General features: G+C 40.8%; 1 protein-coding gene across 5 annotated transcripts in view; it reads left to right on the top strand.

Moving 5' to 3' along the window:
- The window catches only part of LOC150087015 (microtubule-associated serine/threonine-protein kinase 3-like), a 912,052-nt gene extending 890,223 nt beyond the window's left edge, over positions 1 to 21,829 (top strand). For all 5 annotated transcript variants that reach the window (XM_090372902.1, XM_090372903.1, XM_090372904.1 and 2 more), the window contains one exon: positions 18,606 to 21,829. In XM_090372902.1, the coding sequence (XP_090229028.1) occupies positions 18,606 to 21,212 (2,607 nt within the window). In that variant the 3' untranslated portion in view covers positions 21,213 to 21,829. The remainder of the gene's footprint in view (positions 1 to 18,605) is intronic.
- Positions 21,830 to 24,789: the final 2,960 nt, after the last annotated feature.

Raw genomic sequence — 24,789 nt, 5'->3', positions numbered from 1 at the left:
GAATGATCATAAATTATACGAGGAAAAACAGGCACTTATAGCAAGTACAAACTAGTCTTCAAGTTATTAAAGTGGTTAGGCAAGCTAAGGCAGATTATGAGAAGTTTTCGGCTAAGAATGCAAGGAAAAACAGAAAAGAATTCTTAGCTTATATCAAAACTAGAAAGAAAGGGGAATGAATGGCACAACAACTGAAGATTCTGTTCAGGTGGCTGATAATTAAAATAAACCAAGTTATGACTGGAGATTCTGTGCTAACTGAGAAGAAGTGGAAGAAAAACTGAAGATGAAAGTAAACAAGACACTGGGAGCTGATGGGATCTGCCCAATTATATTAAAAGAAGGTAAACAGCCTTTTGGCTATAATTATGAGAGCAACCAATCTATTGTTATTTTTGGTGCAAGGGCTGCTCAGGCCATATTGCACCCCTATAGATTTGAGATGTGCAAATGTCTCTCCTATTCACAAATAAGAATCAAAGAACAAAGTGAGTAATAATAGACCTGTATGTTTAACCTCTGTTCCAAGGAAAATAATGGAGCCAGTGATTAAAATACTGTAGGAGCACCTTGACATAGTTATACATGAATCATAGCATGAATTTGTTAAGGGAAGATCATGTCTGATCAATTTAATTAGCTAAAATGACACAGGAGCCACCACCAAACTCGGTGCAAGAGGACCAGATGGAATACACTACATCATGATAGCACAACTTACTGAACCTGCCCTTAAGACATTGTTTACTTTTTTATAACAGAATTTTCAAACAGAATACCTTCCTGGACAAATGGCATCATGCTTATGTTTTGGCATTTCCAAAACCAGGAAAAGATCCTACAAATCCACAACACTACCGACCTATTGCACTCACCAGCTGTATGAGCATGGTCCTGAAAAAAATGATCAATGTCCACCTATCCTGGTTTCTAGCCCAAAACAACCTTCTTAACCCAGTAAAATGCAGTTTCCGTAAAGGAAGATCCACTCTTGACTTACTGATCAGGGCAGAAATAAATATTCATGATGCTTTTGTACAAAAAGAACACCATGTCATGGTTCTCTTTGACATAGAAAAAGTGTTTGACACAGCTTGGAGGTACGGTATCATGCGAAACCTATACAATCTAGGACTACACGGACACCTGCCAGAGTTTATCAGAAACTTCCTCCATCATTGCTCATTTCAAGTTAGAGTCAACAACCAGTTATCTTCCAATTTTATCCAGGAAGGAGTCCCACAAGGTTCGGTACTAAGTGCCACCCTATTTAACATAATAATGAACTCCATAAAACATGATCTACCAGGTGAGAAGGAGCAGTAGTGCGTATCACATGCTTCTTGATTAGACCAGGGTTCGAGCCCGTCACCACCAAATATGGAGGATGCGGAAAGGTCAGGGAATGACCACCGCATATCCCAGAGCAATATGGCCTTAGTTGCTAATGCTCCCAAAAACAACAACATGATCTACCACAAACGGTGTCCCACTACCTTGTATGCTGATGATTTCAGTATCTCCTGCCATTCGCCTAATATGCAAATGTAGAAAGACAGTGGCAAGGTGCCATTAACAAAGTTGTAAAATGGTCCCAAAAAAATGGTTTCCGCCTCTCACCACAAAAGACTGTCCGGATACACTTCGGTAGCAAGCGTAACCTACATCCAGACCCAGAACTTCACCTAGAAAATCAAATCATCCCAGTGGTTCGTAGTACCCACTTTCTTGGTGTGGTTCTAGATCAAAAACTCTCCTTCCTCGAACATATAAAAGAGCTTTGTCTTAAGAAGCTAAGCATCTTGGTGTGGTTCAAAAACTCTCCTTCCTCGAACATATAAAAGAGCTTTGTCTTAAGAAGCTAAGCATCTTTAGGAGTACTGTCTGGTACAACCTGGAGAGCCGACCATTACATGCTATTGCATTTGTATCATGATTAATATGGTCCAACTAGACTACGGCTCTGTTGTCTACAGCTCTGCTAGACCAAGTGCCTTACGTTAGCTTGATGGCTTGCCGTACACCACAGTTCTCTTTCGCTTGCACTAGGGGCATTCCGTACATCTCTTTAGATCTACGCAGACAAACGCTTCTGTTAAAACTACACAGCAAAAGTCAAAGGGCAACTAGACAACCCTACTCAGAATGGACTTTTCTTGCCTAAATAGGAAAACCTTTACAGAGCTTATCCATCTAAAAACCCAACAACAGGGATATGCCTGCATTCCCTGCTCAGGCGACTGGCAAATTAACCTTAGCATGATACAGCCTATTACTTCTCATACAGCTCCACCTTGAATGTATCACATACCATTGTGTGACCTTTCACTCACATCACATCACACCTTACCTCAACAGGACATACTGCAAATTCATGCCGCATTGAGAACCCAGAACGCAAGAGTACACGCCAATCTACACAGAGTACAGAGTATTTTTTGGGTCTGACGGCACCAGGGATTTACCCCATCTCCGCGTATGTTCTTTGTATCGAGGACAGTACGCTGTCAAGGCCAGAAGTTTAAAAGTGTGTGGATTATGTAATATGTTGTGCCCCTTGTTCCTCTGTCTTGTTAGCCGCCAGGCCCCAGGTGGGACCTGTCGTTTACGTACTCCGCCACTTGGAGGCCAGCCAGGTGTTCCCTTAATGTTTGCTCTGGCAGGTCCTACCACCTATTTTCCTGAGATTTCAGTGGCTTAGGACCTAAAAAAAAAAAAAAAAAAAAATTCTTCTTTTCTTTTGGGCACAGTGGTACATTACACGCAACTTAGAGGGGCTATAAGGGATAAGCGCTGGAGGTAATAATATTTCCTAATAGGTCGGGCATGAATTTTGGTGTTTTAAATTTGGACGTGTGGGGCAGGCGCTGTTGTAAAGAGAAAGAGATGGGAGGGGGGTGGAAGACTGGGAGGTTGGAAATTGGAAGTAAGGGGTCTATAGGGAAGATGACCCCTGTTGAAATAGTGGGGCATGCCCATGCCCCACCAGAGGAGAAAGAGGGGTGGCAGGAGCGGGAGGCGACAGCAGGCCATCCCCTCCCCCCCTGCTAGGGAAAGAGGAGTAAAACGCAGGCTAGACAGAGCCGGGGCGCTATATGGCATCATAAGATGCAATCTTCAAGGTCCAAGTCCAAGTTTCAATCTTCGTCTTTGCATTGGTCCAGTGGAGGTCCAAGTCCAGAAGTCAGGTCCAGTTTGTTACATTCATGTGTTTTATCTGCTTCAGGTGGTCACTATTTCAGAGTTTCGCAGTCATCTCAGGTAGTTACGTCTGTGTTTTCATAGGTTAGTGATGATGTGGCATGGATCTTTGTCTTTCAAAGAGTTTGCGGGCAAAGATGGTGAAAGCCCGGTAATTATCTTCCTCTTGCAATATTATTTCTTCTCGGTTTTTTAGCAAGGAGTTGATGCGTGTATATAGCTGACATCTGAGGTCCTCGTAGTTGTCACAGTCATGGATAAGATGTTCCCATGTTTCCTCCTGACCGCAGTTACAGCTCGGGTTGTCAGAGATTCCCAGCTCATGGAGTTTTCCTCTGAAGGAGCCGTGTCCTGTAAGAAGGAAGGTGGTGTGCAAGCCAGGGGAAAACTAGGATGGGGAAATAGGATATACCCTGCTGACATCGGGTATAAATTTTTTGGTGACTTGACCTTTTGTGGTAAGATTCCATCTGTTTTGCCAGATAGATTGCAGGTGTTCCGTTAACCTCTTATTTTCTGAGGATTTGCTTTTCTGTGGATCTGTTGTGTAGCCTAAATAAGTTGTGGTTCTTCCTTTTGAATGTTGGTGTAGCAGCCCACAGCGCACAATCTCCAGGTCCAGGGGAAGGAAGCCTGCCAGGACCTGGAGCGCATGGGTGCTCACCGTGCAGCAGGCTCTAGTTGTTGTCAATAGTGTGGATCGACTCCAGCTTTTTCTTGTTGACTGCTGTGTTTGCTTTCTGATACCAGGTGCCTGCACCATAGGAAAGGATAGGGATGAAGAGAGCTTTGTATAGAAGAGAAAGGGCCCTCTTCTTTAGTCCCCAGTCCCTCCTGGTGATTTTGGTTATCAGGGCCGAGAGCCTTCTTGTTTTCGTTCTGAGATAACAGAGATCAGATGTGAAGTTCAAGTTTCGGTCTAGTGTTATTCCTAAGTATTTTAGTTCCTGTTTGAGTTTGATGGTCGCTCCATTTATTTTGATTAGTGGAGGTCTACCAGGGTCAAGGTGACCCCTGAGGAGTATTGAGTTTGTTTTTTCGGTTCGGTTGAGATCGTTAGAAGATTCCTCTTGGCCCAATCCTGTAGCATGTGTGTGGCATGATTGCCTATGGCCTCCAGTTGAGCCCTGCTGTCTGCTTGAAGCATCATAATCAGATCATCAGCGTATGCCTGTGTAATGACATTTGGAACATCCAGGTTTAAAAACTCATCAAGCACCAGGTTCCACAGGAGCGGCCCCAGGACGGATCCCTGGGGGCAGCCCCTGTAAACCAGTCTGGATGCAGAGGTAAAGGGAGTGCTGACAGTGATTCTTCGGTTTTCCAGGTAAGATTTCATGCAGTGAAATAGATTTGATGGGATTTCAGCCCGTCGGAGCGTGGCTAGAACACTGGGCCACCAGAGGGAGTCAAAGGCTCCAGCGAAGTTAATTGAGATGAGGAGGAAATATTTCTTGTTACAGTTTCTGACTGCATCGATGATCCTCTCGAAGGCATCAGTGGTGGAGCATCCCCTCCTGAAACCAAATTGGTTTCTTGACATCAATTGAGCATTCTGGTAACGGTTTTCAATTCTGTGGTAAATGAGGTGCTCAAAGAGCTTGCTCAGCATCGACAGCAGAGCGATAGGCCTGTATGAGCCTGGCGTGTCCTTGGGTTTAGTGGGGTTTTTCAGGATAAGTCTGACTCAGGCTGTCTTCCACGAAGTTGTGAGGCATGCCTCACAACTTCGTGGAACCTCACAATGCCTCACAGCTTCCACGAAGCTGTGAGGCATTGATTTGCTAGGTTTAATATAGTATCCGGTATAATTTCCACTGCCTTTTTTTTTAGTATTTCTGGCTCTATTTGATCTTCGCCGGGAGTTTTTCTGTTTTGCATTTTGGCTGCAGCTATGTTGAGTTCTGTTATCGTGAAAGGGGGCTCCACTGTCTGGGTGGAGTATTTATCATTCTCCTCGCAGAGAATTCTCTGTTCATGCGTGTGTGGAATTGTTGAAGGTAGGAGGATATGGTCCAATATATTATTAATGGAGGAGTGCCAGGATTTAGTGTATGTCCCTTGAGGTGTTAAGGTGGCAGCAACGACTTCTCCCCTGGGGAATTTACTTGTGGTGATTTTATATGCCAATCCCCAGGGGTCTGCATTTCCCACTGTGGATACAAAGTCTTCCCAGGAGTGTCTCTTTCTTGTTTTAATTTGAGCCGTATATTGGTTCCTGACCTCCCGGTATTGCTGTCTGAGTATGTCAACCTCTGCTTGGGGCCAAGATCTGCGTGCCCTTTGGAACCTTTTTCGAGCATTATTCACTCGCTGTCTTATTGCCTGGAGTTCTGGTGACCACCAGTGGACCACTTTGGGAACGGGCTTCTTCTTCCTGATGGCCATGTTTGCTGCTTCGGTTATAAGCTGCGTTACTTTTTGTTGGTGTTGGTCTGGATTGAGATATTTTGGGTCAAAATTCCTGGCTTTTTCCATCAATGTTTGTTGGAATAAGTTCCAGTCTGCTTTTTGGATGGCGTATCTTGGCGAGAGGAATCTAGGTGGATACTGTGCTACGAGGGAGTGGTGGAGGTCAAAGGTTAGGACTCTGTGGTCCGAGGTAGTCCAGTGTTCTTGTACCACCCAGGGGGAGAGATGCCCAACAATCGACCGAGTGGCCAAAGTTACATCTATATTTGCCTCCCATAGTGTGCTGGAGAAAGATGATGGTTGATTAGGTCTGTTCAGAACTGCTAGATTACTGTTGGAGATGTAATCCTCCAAGCGCTGACCATTTCTGGCACCCCCACGGTCTGGTCTTTCACTGTGCCAAGCAGGGGATCTGCAGTTGGCGTCCATTCTTACTATGAGTTTGGCATTCTGCATTTGTAGTTGGATATTTTGAAAATATCTTGTCACGGGCAATATATCTTCTCCCGGACGGACATATATAGAGGTGACATAAATTCCCCTAGCGGTGAGGCTATATGGGCACATACGGCCCAGTTTGTACATAGGTCTGAGATCTTGGTTACCGTGAGGTCAGGATTCCGGACAGCGATGGCAGCCCACAGGTTGTCTCCATCAACTTGTACGATCTTGTAATGTAGGGGGTAGCCTTTTACTTCTTTGTTGTAGGTGTAAGGCTCCTGTAGCATTAATATGTCATAATTTTCTTCCATGGCTTTTTTAGCCATTTGTGCGGCAACAGCCTTAGATCTCTGGGCATTGTGCTGTGTGAATTTAATCTTTGTTTGATTATAGTGATTCCTGTTATTTCCCATAGTCGGTTCTGTTCTGTTGTGCACTCTTAGCCTTTATGTAGATTGGACACTTATTATCCTGTAGTGAGTGATCAAATGGTAGCTTCGTTTCTTTACAATTCACACAGATTGCAGGTTCTGCTTTCCTGGGGCAAAATGCAAATTCATGTCCGATGTCTGCACAATGACCACAGGTAGGTTGTGTTTGCTTACAGGTGTGGGTCGTGTGACCAAAGCGGCAGCACCTGTAGCATTTGGGAACAGCCACATGCTCACGAAAACGATGGCTGCCCCAGTTTATATAGATTCTTGATTGTTGGCTCAAAGATTTCCAAGCCGCTGCTGAGAGCTCTATGATCCAATTTATGGCATTTCCGTTTCTGGATTTAGTTTTATATTTCGGCATAATGTGTTGCCCTGATTCTTCCTCCATGAGTGTCTGCTTCAAGTTTTTGCAGTATATTTCCTCTGTTAATTCTTCTGGTGTTGTCTCTTTGTCTACATCAAATACAATGATGCTTGGCCCTTTCCGTCTAGGAGGCTCTGCTAGAAGTCCCAGCATTGAAATTTTGGGGTTGCTGATTATACCTTTTATGTCCTCCGCAGTTTCAGTTTCAATTAACACCCCTACGTTTCTTGTTTTCCGAATAGATCTAAGTTTGAGGCGAGAGTTTCCTGTGTGGACGTGCCTTTCTGCCGCTACTGGAACAGAGAAGTTTTTTCTGATTTATTTTCTGCTTTATTAGTTTAAATTGACATATTAACTTATTTCTAGAGTAGCTTTATATTCCTATTTACGGTACTTAAAGTTAAAGTAACTTAGGTAGAGATTTGTAGGTATTACTTAGTATCGGAAAGGGTATCAAATACACGTGTTTACCGTTCATAAACAGCCGCCATTGTTACGTGAAAATTAATCAGTAAATCTGTTAATCTTATCGAACTTCATTGGCAATTAAATTGTACTTTTAACTATACATATAACCACTTAGGTTACGGAACATAAATAATTAGTAAAAATAAATAATTACTACATAACTTGATACGGAAGTTATATAAAGGGACTTCGTAGATAACACTCGTTACTGAAACGCGATACAGCATATCCGGAATTCGATAGCATTAGCTTTGTATAGTATAGTTCATAATATAATATTGTCAATTAATAAGTAGATCAATTAATCTTGTTAAACTTCATTGTCAATTAAATTGTTCTTTTAACTATATATATATAACGACTTAGAGGACAAACGTAACAAATAATTAATACATACTTGATACGGAAGTTATATAAAGGGAACTCGTAGATAACACTCGATACTGAAAAATAAATATAGCGTTATAACTGTTTTAAGATACAAGTTTAAGGTTTTAATTTTGTTCTGAAATCGTAATTTTACTGACATTTAAATCGAAATCATGACTCTGACCAGAGCAGCAAAGCAAAAGGCTCAAGCTAATGGGAGTGCTGTGACTCAAGGGAGAACTGAGGGGGGCAGTTGCCCTCTGAATCACAGCCTTTTAAGATGCACTGTTTGCTTGATGTTTGCGGAGCAATCGGGTACGGGACATGATACTGCCATGGGGGATGTCTTTGTGTGTGCACGATGCAAGGAGTGCAAGGAAATTAGGCGACAACTCGGCGTTGTTATGGGCCTATATGAGACCTTGAAGGACAGGGTGGATGCCCTCGAAGGAAATAAATTAAGGGGCCCATCAAGCTCTCAGCTGCCCACATCAACGCCAGAGCTTGCACTTGGTCATCTTGCAACACAGAGGCAGCCCCCAAGGCAGAATGCGCTGGTCCCACAGGAACTAGTAGTTGTTGGTGACTCTATTGTCAGGGAAACGGGGAACATGCTTTGTAAAAAGGATAGGTGGAACAGGACCAGGGTATGTCTGCCAGGGGCAAGGGTTGATGACGTTGTAGAGCAGATATCATCTTTTAAGGGCACAAAAGGTGATATAGTTGTACACGTTGGCACTAATGACATTAAGAGTAGGAGACCAGCGGAATTACTTAACAAGTACAGGTCACTGTTGAAAAAAAGCCGTGAAGTAGGGTTAAATTTGAAAGTGTCTGCAATTCTGCCCAGACACGATAGGAGGGAGTATATGATGAGAGCCTTGTCGATCAATTCGGCCCTGGAAAGATTGTGCAAGGCTCAAGGGGTAGAATTTTTTTCAGCCTGGAATGTACTTGTTAACAGGTGAGATTGCTTCTACAGGGATGGGATACACTTAAATAGAAAGGGTGCAAGAATATTTGCTGATGCTATCGAGGCAGTGTTAGGTGGGTCGGAAAACTGCTAGCTTGGGGGGAGACAAAGACTAATGGATTAACAGTAGCCACTGGCAGAGGTGAAAGAGATTCTTGCACTGCTTCTATTGGAATGAGCAGAAGCCTGAAAAACAAGATGCAGGATATTTCAGAGACTGCTGGAACTCATTGTGATACAAGTAAACACATGGGTTGTGTTAGGGTAGCTAAGAATAGAAACAAGTGCAGGTATACTTGCGTGTACACCAATGCTAGGAGTTTAGTAAATAAATTTGATGAATTTGAGTATTGCTCAAAACATCAAAGGCAGATATTGTTGGGATATCAGAGACGTGGTGTCACACAGATATAAGGAATGCAGAACTGGAATTTGGGGAGTAAAATGTGTATAGAAAGGATAGACAGGACAGGAGGGGAGGAGGGGTTATGCTATTAGTTAAAAAACACATAAAATCCAAGGAAGTGAAGCCAGTCGACATTGATGGACAGGGCAGTGTCGAGTCAGTTTGGTGTGACATAAGCATAGGTAAATCAAAATTGAGAGTAGGAGTGTGCTATAGGCCTAATGACTCTGATGAGTATAATAAGATACTGTACAGGGAAATAGAATGGGCCAGTAAATCAGAGAGTCTTATAATGGGGGATTTTAATTTCCCAGATATTGACTGGAATTTGTGGGTTGGTCACTCACACACTAGCAGGGCTTTTGTGGATTTATTGGATGATTGTTTTCTACACCAGCATGTTCGGGAGGCAACTAGAGGGAGTAATACTCTTGATTTGATTATCAGCAGTGATTCTTCATGCATTAGGAATCTGCAGATAAAGGAACCACTGGGTGGCAGTGATCACAGTGTGCTGAAGTGGGATTTACTCAAGGAGGTAACTACCATCGGAGGCAAAGGGAAGGGTTTTTGCTTTCGTAAAGGCGACTATGATGGTCTGAGACAGTATTTAAATTCTATACAGTGGGACCAACTGATGATGTTACCAACAGCAAATTCAAAATGGGAAGCATTCAAGGAACTAATCTTGGAAGCTACTAGGGCTTTACATACCAACCAAGAAATATTGTTCAGGGTTCAGGCCTAAATGGTTGTCAGATGAACTAATGAGACATATGGCAGAGAAGAAAAATGCATGGGATACATACAAATTAATGGGGTACATGGAAGCCTATGATAGATATAAGTTGGTCTGTAACCAAGTCACAAAGGAGATTAGGCAGGCAAAGGCAGATTATGAGAAATCCTTGGCAAAGGACGCAAAGAAAAACAGAAAAGAGTTCTTTACCTTTTAAACTCAAGAAAGAAAGGGATGAATCAGATTGGTCCACTGGATGTTGATGGTTCAACAGTTGAGGATCCTGCTCAGGTGGCTAACAATCTAAATGAGTATTTTGCATCTACATTCACACATGAGGAGTTATTCAGGAAGGGGAATGTTGTAGGTGAAGTAAACATTGGCAGTGAGCTAGATTATTTTCTAATAACTGAGAGGAAAGTGGAGGAGAAATTGCTGAGGATAAAGATAAAAAAGGCACCAGGGGTGGATGGGATCTATCCAGTTATATTAAAGGAGGCAGCAAAGGAAGTAAGCAAACCCCTAGCCATAATTATGAGAGCTTCTTTGGACTCAGGGGAGGTACCCATGGACTGGAGATGTGCAAATGTAACCCCAATTCACAAAGGAGGATCAAAGGCTGACACAAGTAATTATAGACCTGTTAGTTTAACTTCAGTTCCAGGAAAATTAATGGAGGCACTGGTTAAAGAAGCACTGCAGGATCATCTGGACAAGAATTCAGTTATACCTCAGACACAGCATGGTTTTGTTAAGGGCAGGTCTTGTCTGACCAATTTGATTGGTTACTATGATGTAGTCACAAAAGAACTGGATGCAGGGAATAACTTTGATATTATATATTTGGATCTTAGAAAGGCTTTTGATACTGTTGCGCATGGAAGACTGCTGCACAAATTGGAGAAGTGTGGCATTGGAGGCAAATTGCTGCTATGGCTAAAGAGATGGTTGAGTGGCAGAAGACAGAGAGTGGTAATCAATGGACACTGCTCAACGTGGACTAATGTTATTAGTGGAGTTCCTCAGGGTTCAGTGTTGGGTCCATTGTTGTTTTCTGTATTTATAAATGATATTGATGATGGTGTATCAGGCTTAATGTCCAAGTTTGCAGACGATACCAAGGTTGGCAGGGTTGTTAAGGACACTACTGATACTATGCTACTGCAACAGGATCTGGAAAGGTTGAGCAGATGGGCTGAGAGGTGGCAAATGAAGTTTAACATTGACAAATGTAAAGTACTACATATGGGAAACAGTAACCCCAGATCAAAGTATCAACTCTGTGGTACTATGCTGACAGTGGTAGAGAATGAAAAGGACCTGGGGGTAATTGTGCAGGCAGATATGAAGTTCTCTGAGCAGTGCAGACGAGCTGCAAGAGTAGCTCATGGTGTCTTGTCAATGATATACAGGAATTTTTCTAGCAGGGATAAGGATGTGATTATTCCCTTGTATAAGGCATTGGTCAGGCCACACCTTGAGTACTGTATAGAGGTCTGGAGGCCTCATTTCAAGAAGGATGTAGAGATGCTGGAACGAGTACAGAGAAGGGCAACAAGATTAGTGAATGGAACAAAGGGTTGCTCTTACGAAGAAAGGCTTAAGTTTTGCAAATTACAGAGCCTGGAGACTAGGCATCGGCGAGGTGATCTGATAGAGGTGTATAAGGCTTTGAATGGCTTGAGCATGCTCAATGCCGATGGGATTTTTCCTCTTGCTCAGAATAATCACCTGAGAGGGCATAAATTCAAATTGAGGAAGGACGGATGTCGGATAGATGTGCGGAAATTTGCCTTTAGCCAGCGGGCAGTTGGTTTGTGGAATAGACTCCCATCGCTTGTTGTTGAAGTTGATAGCCTAAATAAATTTAAGGCTCAGCTGGACAGGTATTTCGAACGAACGGAGGGGTGAAATGGGAGTAGTGGTTTTTTTTTTTTTTTTTGGCTGATGCTGAATAAGCTTGCTTTCTTGCATCATATGCCTCTGCTAATGCTAATCTTAGTATGCTTGAAGTCACCCTTCAGTTTTTCTACTATTGTTTGTTTTACTTCTTCACTGGTCTTGTGTGTTTCTGTAGAGGCTGGTTTTAGTACAACTAGGTGCTGTTTTGGTATGAGGGCTTTTCTTTGGGCTGTTGTGGTTCGATTTGTAATGATGCTTTCATGTGTCTTGTTTAGGTTGGTCCTCAGCGCTTGGGAGTAGGTAGGGACGCGCTGTAGCATTTCCTTTGCCCTACTGTTTTGATAGACTTGAAGTTTGGCTAAGGCAACCTCTTTTTCCAAGTTGGTCTGGACTAGGATTGTCTCCATTTTCATCCATAATCCCACTATTTCCCCCCGGAGTGCAGTCGTAATCCTATTATGTTGATCTTTAAATAGGCTTTCTAGGGTAGTCCTTAGAATAAGAGACTGCTCCAGTGCAGTGCCTTCAGGCAGTCTGGGGTCCAGTGGGGTTTCTTGTTTTTCCTGCCCTTTTTCTGTCACATTTTCTTGTTGGGAGATTGCCTGCTCCGTTTGGTCTTTGTTCTCGCTTTTGGAGCGGGTTTTCATCTCCAATCTGGGAGCTGTGGATTGCTTGCCCTTTCTCTTCGCTGTGGATGCTGTTAGAGTACTGTCCAAATCTTCGTTATTCCATATAAGTATTGTTTCATCGTTATTTATAGCCTTTTTCAGAGGCGTACTTGGATTTTTCGATTTTATGGCCAGGTCCGGATTATCGGGATTGTTTCGGTTTATCGGTTCCATATTTTCCCCAGATGAAGAGTTCTGAACGGCAGCTACTGAATTGCTTAGCTGCAGGAGTGTAATGCTTAGTGCAGATTCTGTTTTATGCTTGTTGACCTAAGCTTACCGGGTGGGGGGGGGGGGAGAGATTCAACCCTAATCACCAAAATACCTGGATGTTGTGCTTAGTTTATTATTCGTTCTGGGAGGTCACCACTGTGCACATAATTATATATATTCTCAATATCATGATGTAGTGAAATTACCTGACTTTTATTAATTCTGTGTTAAATATATTTAGTACCCCTAAAATGTTTTGGATATAGATGTCTTGTAGTAGCAAGTAACTCACACTAACGGTCACTCAGACAAGGTCCGACGAATCAGGGCTCGACTGCGTGGGACACTGAGAACGTATTGTTATATATATTCAAAATATCATAAATGTAGTGACATTAAATAACTTTTATTAATCCTGTATTAGATCAAATATATTTAGTACCCCTAAATGTTCAAGGTATAGATCTCTTAAAGTGCGTGGCAAATAACTCACACTAATAACGGTCACTCAGACAATGTCCGACCAATCAGGGCTCGACCGCGTGGTGTACAACTGTCTTTGTTTATCAGGCACCATATTAAAATTAGACAGAAAACCAGTAAAATATCTGATATTCATCATGCAAAAACATATGTGGCTATAAAGCTGTTCATTTGCAATTCCCGATAGTTGATATCATCATCATTTAAGCGATATTTGCGGTACCGATAGCTTTAACAAAGTTCAACTTAATATACAATGGGAAGTTGTCACGTTCTAGCCCAGCGAGATCAATGCTAATGAAAAGTGACCATAATTTTCGTTTACCTTGGCCGATCTTCACGAAGTTGATGTCTGTGGACACATCTTGAGAAGAGGAACTTGACGGACACAAAGTAGAGCAAAATGTGACACTTTAAACTACTAAAATCACGACAAATAGTGGAGCACCAAAACTGTGCGTCTGCCAATCTACACAGATGAATCTAAAACTGACACCCACGTTAGTGCAGCAGCAGTTTTTCTCAACCTTGCCATAGCCAAGAGACACCAATGAATGCAGCCGCTACACTGCAATAGCATCATGCATAGCATCAAATTTCACCTTATCAACAAATATATTGAACAGTACAGACTCCATTAGTGCTACCCAAGCTATACAGCAGAATACAAATCACGATAACCCCTTACTCATACAGATTTTGAATACCATGACTAAGCTACATAGAAAGAAGCAAGAACTCATCTTTTGTTGGATCCCTGGTCATGTTAGAATTTCTGGAAATGAATGTGCTGATCTAGCTGCAAAAACTGCTACAGATCCTATAGATGAACCGTTTAGTATACTGATCACAGACTAAGTCAATTATAAAGAAGTGGTGTCTTGAAAAATGGCAACACATCTGGCAGAGTCAAGTTGGGAACAAACTACTCTGTATAAAGAAACATCTCAAACCTTGGAAAGCCAGTATATGTGAAAACATGCATGAAGAAGTTGTATTAGCCCGACTACGAATAGGCCATACACATCTAATACATCTTTATCTTCTTGCAGGCACTGATCCACCACTGTGTACAAATTGCAACACTCAGCTCACTGTCCAACACGTACTCATTGATTGCCCCAAATACAATAGTGACCGACAAGCTATGTTTACCTCTTTTTCCAGGACGAAAAAGAGGTAAACATTCCTTTCAGTATTGCTGACCTGGCAGATACCCCACACCTGGTCAGAATTTTTTCATTCTTTAAACAGATACAACTGTACAACACAGTGTGAACTTCAACAACATTTAAATATATAAAGTGCATATTTAACATCACCATAGTTAGTTGCATTATGGCCTTGCTGCCCTTTCACCGTAAAGCCCATAAACAAACAGCTAGCAGGGATAAGGAATTGATTATCCCTTTAGACACATCTTAAGTATTGTATACAGGTCTGGAGACCTCGCTTTAGGAAGGATGTAGATCTGCTGGAATGGGTGCAGAGAATGGTAATGAGATTGGTGAAGGAAATGAAATAGTGCTCTTACCTAGAAAGGTTTCAGTTCTGCAGAATGCAGTTTCTGGAGACTAGGCACCTGCGGGATGATCTGATTGAGCTGTTTAAGGCCTTGAATGGATTATGTAAGCTGCATGTTATTATTATTATTATTATTAGCATTATTATTAGCCATATGGTGCAAGGAAGCCTGAGGCTTATGCTGCACCAGCCAAAAAAAAAATTCTCATGTTACCCTGAGAAATAGGGAGGGAGGAGGGAGGGCGAGAGAGAAAGAAGTAGAAGGGAATCACCAAGAAAGAGAAGAATGATGATATCCAGCTCAGGACCCTAGGTTTGCCAAGCTCATACTCACCAGATGTGAGCCCCTGATGTGAATGGCATTTTCTTCCTCTTGCTGAGACCACACACACACACATGAATGGGTGTAAGTTTTAAGTAGAGGAAGGATAGTTGTGTGGAAGTTTGCCTTCACCCAGCAGGTGGTTGATTGTTGGAACAGGCTTCCATCTGTTGTGGTGGAAGTGGATGGTTTGAATAAATTCAAGGAAAAACTAGACAAATGCTTGGAGGGTATGGATGGAAGAAGTGTGTAGTTTTTTTTTTTTTTTTTCCTTATCATTTGCCACTACTACTACTATAACACAAAGTTGAGAATGACCACAAGAGAAAGGTGCCATTGGAGAAGAGGCCATCACCAAGTTGTGATCTGAGGTGCCTAGAGGACCACTCACTTTGACTGTGTACTTTGAAGGGTTGTTTGTAAGAAAAAAATTTAGTGTTTGGCTTTGTGGTTAAGTTTGGTTTTCTGATAGGTAAATGAGCAATCTGTGCGAGGTCATTAGTAATTGCAAAAGATTCATCTTGATCATCTGGGTTCGTGTGACTAGAAAACAGAAGCCAGCTGAAATTGTGAATATTAAAATCACTATGGAAAATACCTCACTGTTAGGAAGGTTGGACTGGTGAAAGTTAATTTTCAAAAAGAGGAAGTCAAAGAGTTCTTTTCTTTGAAACTTAACTGATTAGTGCAGTTGGGTGATAGTAGGGACAACAAATGAATTTGACAGAATGGTGGAAACAGATTTTAAGCCAGAGAAATTCAAAAAGAGGAGATTGCAAATTACTAAGTCTCTGAAGAGTGACTGGTTCAGTAATTCAGCAATCAAAAAGTAAAAAAAAGAAAAAAAAAAGTAAAGTGCAGCCATTATCAACCCACTGCAGGATGGAAGCCTCCTCAACAATTCATGCTGAGGGAAAATGGACCATAATCTGCCACGCTGGTCCAGTGCGGGTTGGCAGATCGACCGTATTCAGCAGTCAGGGGCTTGAACCCCGGTCTACTCAAAGAGCGTGTGCTACTGCACTCCCGCTCCTGCCCACTCGGCTACGGAAGCCGTCTTCAAAAAGTAATCAATGCCAAATGTATCATCGACATTCACACATGAGGAGTTATTCAGCAAGGGGAATGCCAGAGGTGTATTCAACTCTAGCAGTAAGCTACAGAATCTTGAAATAACTGGGAGTAAAATGGTGGAGAAACTGTTGAAGATAAACACAAGAAAGGCACCCGGGGTGGATGGGATCTATCCAGTTATATTAAAGGAGGCAGCAAAGGAAGTAAGCAAACCCTTAGCCATAATTATGAGAGCTTCCTTGGACTCAGGGGAGGTACCCATAGACTGAAAATGTGCAAATGTGACCCCAATTCACAAAGGAGGATCAAAGGCTGACACAAGTAATTATAGACCTGTGAGCTTAACTTCTGTTCCAGGAAAATTAATGGAGGCACTGGTTAAAGAAGCACTGCAGGATCATTTAGACAAGACTTCAGTTATAGCTCAGACACAGCATGGTTTTGTTAAGGGGAAGTCTTGCCTGACCAACTTGATTGGATACTATGATGCAGTCACAAAAGAACTGGATGCAGGGAATAATTTTGATATTATATACTTTGATCTTAGAAAGGCTTTTGATACTGTTGCACATGGAAGACTGCTACACAAATTGGAGCAGTGTGACATTGGAGGCAAATTGCTGCTATGGCTAAAGAGATGGTTGAGGGGGAGAAGACAGAGAGTGGTAATCAATGGACACTGCTCATCGTGGACTAATGTTATTAGTGGAGTCCCTCAGGGCTCAGTGTTGGGTCCATTATTGTTTTCTGTATTTATAAATGATATTGATGATGGTATATCAAGCTTAATGTCCACGTTTGCAGACGATACAAAGGTTGGCAGGGTTGTCAAGGACACTACTGACACTGTGCTGCTGCAACAGGATCTGGAAAGGTTGAGCAGATGGGCTGAGAGGTGGCAAATGAAGTTTAACATTGACAAATGTAAAGTACTACACATGGGAAACAGCAACCCCAGAGCAACGTATCAACTCTGTGGTACTACACTGACAGTGGTAGAGAATGAAAGGGACTTGGGGGTGGTTGTGCAGGCAGATATGAAGTTCTCTGAGCAGTGCAGACGGGCTGCAAGAGTAGCTCATGGAGTATTGTCAATGATATACAGGAATTTTTCCAGCAGGGATAAGGAGGTGATTATTCCATTGTATAAGGCAATGGTCAGGCCACACCTAGAGTACTGTATACAGGTCTGGAGGCCTCATTTCAAGAAGGATGTAGAGCTGCTGGAACGAGTACAGAGAAGGGCAACAAGATTAGTGAATGGAACAAAGGGGTGCTCTTACGAAGAAAGGCTTAAGTTTTGCAAATTACAGTGTCTGGAGACTAGGCACCAGCGAGGTGATCTGATAGAGGTGTATAAAGCCTTGAATGGTTTAAGCATGCTCAATGCTGATGGGATTCTTCCTCTAGCTCAGAAAAATCACCTGAGAGGGCATAAATTCAAATTGAGGAAAGACAGATGTAGGATAGACGTGCGGAAATTTGCCTTTAGCCAGCAGGTGGTTGGTTGGTGGAACAGACTTCCATCCCTTGTGGTGGAGGTTGATGCCAAATGTATCATTGCTAAAAAAAATGATCTTATTCCAATTAGACCCATCATTTTAACTGATAGCACTTCAGACTTACCATCCACAACTAAAGCTGGCTATTTAAACTGTTGAAGTGTACCTTAATTCCATATTCCTTTTGCTTTTTCAAATACCTGAAATGTGGCCACTTCCAGCAGGCACATTGAGGTGATTCCGTTTGAAAAAAGCCACCCAGCATTTTTTTCAAAGCATGTGAATTATATAGGTAACTGGTGGGAAAAAAAATTTAAAACTGCAATATAGAATATCAAGTCATTTTTTGAGGCTTGTAGGCAAGTTGAATGACCATGGACACAGGAATGACCACGCATGTTGAGCATGCGTGGTCATTCCTGTGTTGCTTGCATTTGAAGCTGTCTTTCTACTGCAGCTCAAATGGATGTATTAGTTCAGCCTGATAGGCTAATTTTGTCAAATATATGCTCTCAACCTCCAAAAAAGATATGCTTCAAATGAATGGAATATGATTGAAATATTTATAGCTTCTAATGATACTTCCTCATATGATACAGAATATTCAAAAACCTCAAAATTTTCTCTTTCACCAACAGTATAGAAGTGAATAAGCATTCAGATAATGAGGAACCCATTTTAGCACTCCATGAAAGTGACACTATGGTTTCTGGGTGCCCTATTTATATTGTAAAGAGACAGTTATTGATAACTTTGAAAATTTTGCTTTCAGTCAGTCAGACAATAATTGATTGTTGGATGTCAGTTATTTTCTATAAACTTCTATCTGTTGTTATAGAAGTGGATACTTCAAAATTTCAAGCAGAATTGGACAAATTATTAAAAGGGATGGACTGGGTGTTGGAGTTTTTTTTTTGTTTTGTTTTTTGTTTTATTCTGTATCTCTTATAATTTAACTTTGCATTGATTTGCCATTACTAATTTGATACAGTGTTATAATGTTAAGATGATTTTGTTTCTAAAATGTTACTTGCTACTGTTATATGTTTTTATAACGTATTTTAAATTAAATGGCATAATTATTTTTTTTTTCTGCCCTTATAACAGGCTGTTGAAAATAACAGTCCAGCTTTTGAAGCTGGTCTTCGGCCAGGAGATCTTATCACTCATATTAATGGAGAGTCTGTTCAAGGACTTCTACATCATCAAGTTCTTCAGCTTATTTTATCTGGTGGAGATAGGATTAATATTCGCACACTTCCACTGGATAGTACAACTATTAAAACTGGTGGGCGTAAAAGGAACCCGTCTGTGATTAAAATGGCCAGGCGTCCCCTCTCAGGAAGGCGACGTCCAGGCCAAGGAAAAAGAGATGGCCATTCAGATAAGAAACGGCGAGCTTCCTTGCTTCGCCGCTTGAGTAGCAAACGTGCTAGTGCAGAAATACAACAAGCTGTTTCTGGTTCATCTCCAGTATTAACACCTAGCAGAAGTTTTCAATCTCTTGCTCGCACATTAGCTTCATCTGCAGTGGACAGCTTGCCTGCTTCTCCAACGCGTACCAAGAGTCCTCGTTCTCCTCCCACTGCTCGCTTGTGCTCTCAGTCTGATTCTCCTCATTCTACTGGAAATTCCTCCCAGAGCAGCTCTCCTAGTTCCAGTGTTCCAAATTCTCCAGCAGGGTCTACTCATCTACCACACTTTCCTCGCCCAAGTTCACTTCATGGACTTAAGCATAAACTTACTCAAACATTCCATTCGCCCAGACGCAAATCTGTGGGACATATTCCTCTTTCCCCTCTTGCCCGCACACCATCACCTTCGCCTATTGCTTCTACCTCACCTACTCGTTCACCTTCACCTTTAGCATTTCCTATAAGCCATCATCAAGGAGTTGTTCCAGCTTTTCCTGTTCATAAAGGTCCACCTGCCTCAGCCCTCACCTCCACTCTTTGTGCTTCTGGAAAGAAGTCTTTCATGAGGCCAAAAAGTGCTGAACCAAGTTCTCCACTCTTAAGAAGAGCTTTATCTCCTGATCGCCTTCATCCAAAATCAGCCGAAGGAAAAGTAAAAAGAGAATCGTTTTCTGGACAAGCATCACCTTTAGCATTATCCTCCTCACCTTCATGCCGAGGCCATTATATATCCACTTCAGTAGTTAGCACAGTCTCTAAATTGTGTGGGTCAAGTAACTCTTTATCCTCATCCTCTCCCCAGACTAGTGATAAAGATATCTCTACAAGTAAAGCTGGGAAGCTACAGCCAATAGAATCTGCAAGTAAAATATCTAGAGGTCTTTTTGATTTGCCTGATATAGCTACCTGCTTAGCAAGTGGTGCAGTTGCAAAAGTAGAAAATAAGAATGATAAAAACTGTGAAGAACCTGGACTAAAATTAGGCTGCTCTTTGGTACCTGAAACAAAATTAATTGACCAGTTACATAAGAAGAAAGGTGGAGAAAGACAAGAGAAACAATCTTCAAGTCCTTCTGAAACAGAAAACAAACCAGAAATTTTACATCTATATTCTGAAAAAAAAACTGATGCATGTATGAGTAAAAGCAAGTCATCAGGTTTATCTCCTTCAGCAATAAAGAAACAATGTATTACACCAGATATTCAAATAACAACTTATACATTGCAGAGTGGCATTTCAGAACCAGGTTCCCTTTCTTCAAAACAAGGAATTACAAAGAATGAATCAACTTTACTAGAATCTGAAATAAAAAGCAGAAGTTCTTCAACACCTTCACATCTTGGTACTGTGGCAGAGCAGAAAGAACAACTTGGAGTTGATACACAGAGTAAAGAAAAAGAACCAAAATTGGAAAGGGCAAAACAGTCTCCAAAAAAAAGTGCTCTTGGTTCAAATTCAGAAGGTGAAACTTTACAATGTTGTAAATTAGAGAAAGGGAATTCATCTCCATCCAATGAAAAGGGTAATTTATCTGAAATTACTTCTACAAAACCCCCTTTAGAATTGCTCTCTAAAGCTAGCAATTCATTTAAACAGTGTAATCATTCTTCTCATAAAGAAAAATCAAAAACTTCACCTGAGTTCATTGATAGTTCATCAGTGAAAAGCTCAAAGTATGTCATCCCTGAATGTTCTAAAGAAATACCACATACTGCTGTGGAAAATTCATTTGTCCAGAACACTAAAACTATGAAGCAAGTGCCATTGCAGCCTTCCAATATACATAAAAGTTCAGATGCATCATTCACAACTCTTGTAAGGAATTCAACTCACAGTAGTGATGCACATCTGTTACATTCTATAGAGGAAACACTACAATTCACAAATACCAGATCCTTAGCTGTTAAAGATGCTAAAATACCTGTATCTGCTTCTTGCATCCATCCTGTTTTATCTGATCTCCATTTGCAAACACAGGCCTCAACAGTTGAAAAGGCTGTTCCTATCATGCAGGAACTAGCCAACCAGGCTTGTATATCTACACCATCCAAAACCTCAGTGCATCCCAACATGAGTAGTGTTTCCGAACATGATTCATCCATGTTAGAAACTAATGACATTGTGACTTCAAAAGTGGCAAAAGAACCAAAGAGTCAAGCTAATTTGCTACGTGATTTCCCAAAAAAAAACTCAAAAACTGATGGTTGTACTTCAGATAAGATTCCTTCTGCAAGTAGTCATAAGTTAAACCAAAGTGAAAGCATGAGCTTAAATTCTGGTAACAGTGCCTCCAAATAGACCAAGGAATATCAAGCTTTGTATAAAAGAAGAGCTACAGCTTAAGTCAATTCTAAAATTAGATTCCAGCCAATTTGTCATTACAGGTTGTTACCAAAGGTAAAATGTTAACAACAAACTTTGTAAAAGTTTATTAAAATATTAAAAATATTTGTCTCCTTAGCAGTGATACTGAATGGATAATTTTAATTTTTATTAAATGTCAGTTTATTTAAGATGTGGCACTCCAGTGGGGTACTGTTACTTCAGTGTAAATTGTTGTATACATATCTGTAAAAAAAAGAAAAAATAGCATTAGGCAAATAAAAAAAGGCTTGTGGAATTGAGAAAAAAAAAAAGCTTATAGCTCTATAATTGGATCAACTACCATAAATAATTGGTGGTATTCACACTTGCTGTGTTAAAATTTAAATAACTGTTCTTTATTTATTTGTTCCTATCTGTGATGTTCATGGAACATTACAGTATGCCGTGCTTACATCTTGCCATAAGAGGCAATTTATGTTCTCTGTATTGTGCCTACATTGTGTACATCATATGTGTGTATTTGCTCATTTATTTCTGATTATACAAATTTCTGTGTAAATATAAAGTAAATGAAATTGAGAGAAATATATATTGAGAGACTGTTGAATTCTGTACTGTATCATACAACTGCTATATGCTTTCTGTCTTTCTATTTGTCATGACAGATTTTAATTTTTGTCTTCCAATATCAAAATTGTACTCTAGTACTTATGGACTATAAACTTCAACTTCTGGTAACAAAACCAGTTGTTACGGAATAAAAATGTTCTTTGTGGATTACCCACTTTATTTTTAGTTTTTTAATTTTGTTTTATTGCATTTGTTCTTTAACCAGTTGTCCAACTCTAATATTAGACTGATATAGCAGGGGTGGTCAGGCTTAGGACACCTGAGTGCTTCACAGAAGGAACATAAAAAAAAAAAAAAAAAGTTCAAAAACTTTAGATATTTATATATCGTTTACATATATTTAGCTTATGATATTTATATATATATATTCAGTCGGGACTCCAAGTTCGTGGGATCTGTAATCACAGATTCGTGTTTTTGCAATGGCAGTCACAAAATTTATCATACGAAAAATTTGGCTGCTGCTCACTGCATTCACCCTGAGTGGTGCTGGGACATGCGCATCTTCAGTCTCGCAGGGAGCGTCATCCAAGTAGGATGGCTTGTGACCTTTGTGTGTTGCATATCTGCATTAGGCTACTTGTGCATAATATATTACTGTGCTTATGTGAATACCCAAAACATGAGTCGAATCGTCCGAAGAGACTACGGACAGATAAACAGAATTCAGATATGCCAGCATTTCTTATAATGCATTCACTGTCCACACAACCTGTCGGCAAGCTTCTTTTAATACAAAAATGTTTATAATCGGTTGTTAGATCCCCTAAAATGGTGAAGTGTGTCAAGTCTGGAGACATTATAATTTAAACATCAAAAACATCACATTCAGAAAAATTGTTAAAATTACATTTAACAATATTCCAGTGTCAGTTATGCCCCATAACACTAAACACATTGAGAAGCGTTAATTCTAGAAGTGAATTGGACTTGTTAACTTCTGAAGAAGAACTAGTACAAGAGCTTAGCGAACAAAAGGTAACACATGCATGGAGAATAATGACTACGAAAGATGGCAACCTAGTACCAACCAGATCCATCATTTTAACATTCAGTACTCAGACACTTCCATCTTCTGTTAAAGCAGGTTACTTAAACTGGTTTCTAAAGATTGACCTTACATCCCGAATCCCCGTTGGTGCTCTAAGTGCCAGAAGTATGGGCATTCTCAGACGGCATGTCGAGGCAATGCTGAGTGTCCTATTTGTGGCTCCAAGGAGACAGTACAACTTCCACTTTTACTTCTGCAAACTGTAAAGGAAGCCATCATGCATTTTCTAAAGCATGTGACCTTTGGAAAACAGAAAACATACAGAAGTATAAAGTCACATATGCTGAATCAAGAAAGCAGATATTGCTAACCATGTTTAGCCAATCATATGCACTGGTCACCAAAAACAGCAGCTCAGCTGCAACCCAAACAGATGTCTCCATAGAACCGAATATTTCCTTTGTTAGCAGTTTTGACCCATGTGGGGTCAAAACTGCTAACATATAATAAGAAACCTACAATAAGTGAAACCAGCAACACGCCGATCAGTATCCCAACTGATGCTATATCAATGTTGCCTGAAACAACAAAATCAGCTACTGTTGAAAATCAGAAAAAAAAACCCACGAAATATCAACATGGAAATGGAGGTTCAGTCAGACGATGACACAGTACTGGAGTTACATGCTAATGATACCATGGATACAGGATACCCACACTTTCCCAGAAATGAAAAATCAAAACCAAATAGACAGAAACCTTCTCAGTTTCTGTCTATTATAAAAACAGAACAATCTTCCTCAAACAATCCCAATCAATGAACAAATTCCTACAATGGAATTGCAGAGGATTACACAGCAATGCAGGTGACCTGAATGATTTACTCATACAAACTAATGCAATAGGTGTATGCTTACAGGAAACATTTTTATCACCAGAAGTTTCTCTCAAATTCAAAACTACTATGTTTAGGCGAGACAGATTCTGACACTCCTGCTCGTGGAGGGGTATCTATTCTTGTCAAAAATACCATATGATCAACACATCTCAAACTACAAACTTCCTTAGAAATGGTAGCAGTTCAGATGGCAATGGGAATATCGTTATGCATTTATATCCCACCAAATTATCTCTGCTACCAGCCTAAACTTGACAATCTTTTTACACAACTGCCACATCCTGTATGTATGCTTGGTGATTTAAACGGACACCATCCATTGTGGGGAACTTTCACTGTGGACAGCAGAGGCCAATTATTTGAATCATTCCTGGATAACCATAATCTGACTGTATTAAACTCTGGCTCTCCAACTCAAATTCAACTACCTACAGGTACAACTCCCTAGATTTATTTGTATGTTCAGCATCTCTTTTTTTCTAAGCATTAGCATTAGTAGAGGCATATGATGCAAGAAAGCAAGCTTATGCGGCATCAGCAAAAAAAAAAAAACGCTCCCAATTCACCGCTCCGTTCCTTCCAAATAACTGTCCAGCTCAACCTTAAATTTATTTAGGCTATCAACTTCCACAACAAAGGATGAAAGTGTTCCACCAACCAACCAACCACTGGCTAAAGGCAGTCTTCTGCACATCTGTCTTTCCTCAATTTGAATTTATGCCCTCTCAGGTGATTATTCTGAGGAAGAGGAAGAATTGCATTAGCATTGAGAATGCTCAAACCATTCAAGGCTTTATATACCTCAATCAGATATGTCTCCAGACACTAATTTGCAAAACTCAAGCCTTTCTTTGTAAGAGCATGGAATGGTTAGCGCTGAATGATCCATTTATGTACAGGAAGAAGATATTGAAGACTTGAACGATCACATTACCAACCATACACTATCGGCAGCCGAAATTTCCATTCCAAAATCCAACCACCGCAAACTGGTACACCAAAACCAGTGGTGGAATGAAGATTGCTCCAAA

This window comes from Mastigoproctus giganteus, chromosome 4, assembly GCF_048544385.1.
Source record: "Mastigoproctus giganteus isolate SK-2022 chromosome 4, ASM4854438v1, whole genome shotgun sequence".
Taxonomy (NCBI): Eukaryota; Metazoa; Arthropoda; class Arachnida; order Uropygi; family Thelyphonidae; genus Mastigoproctus; species Mastigoproctus giganteus.
The sequence above is the reverse complement of the archived record's forward strand: the minus strand, read 5'-3'. Positions and strand labels throughout refer to the sequence as shown.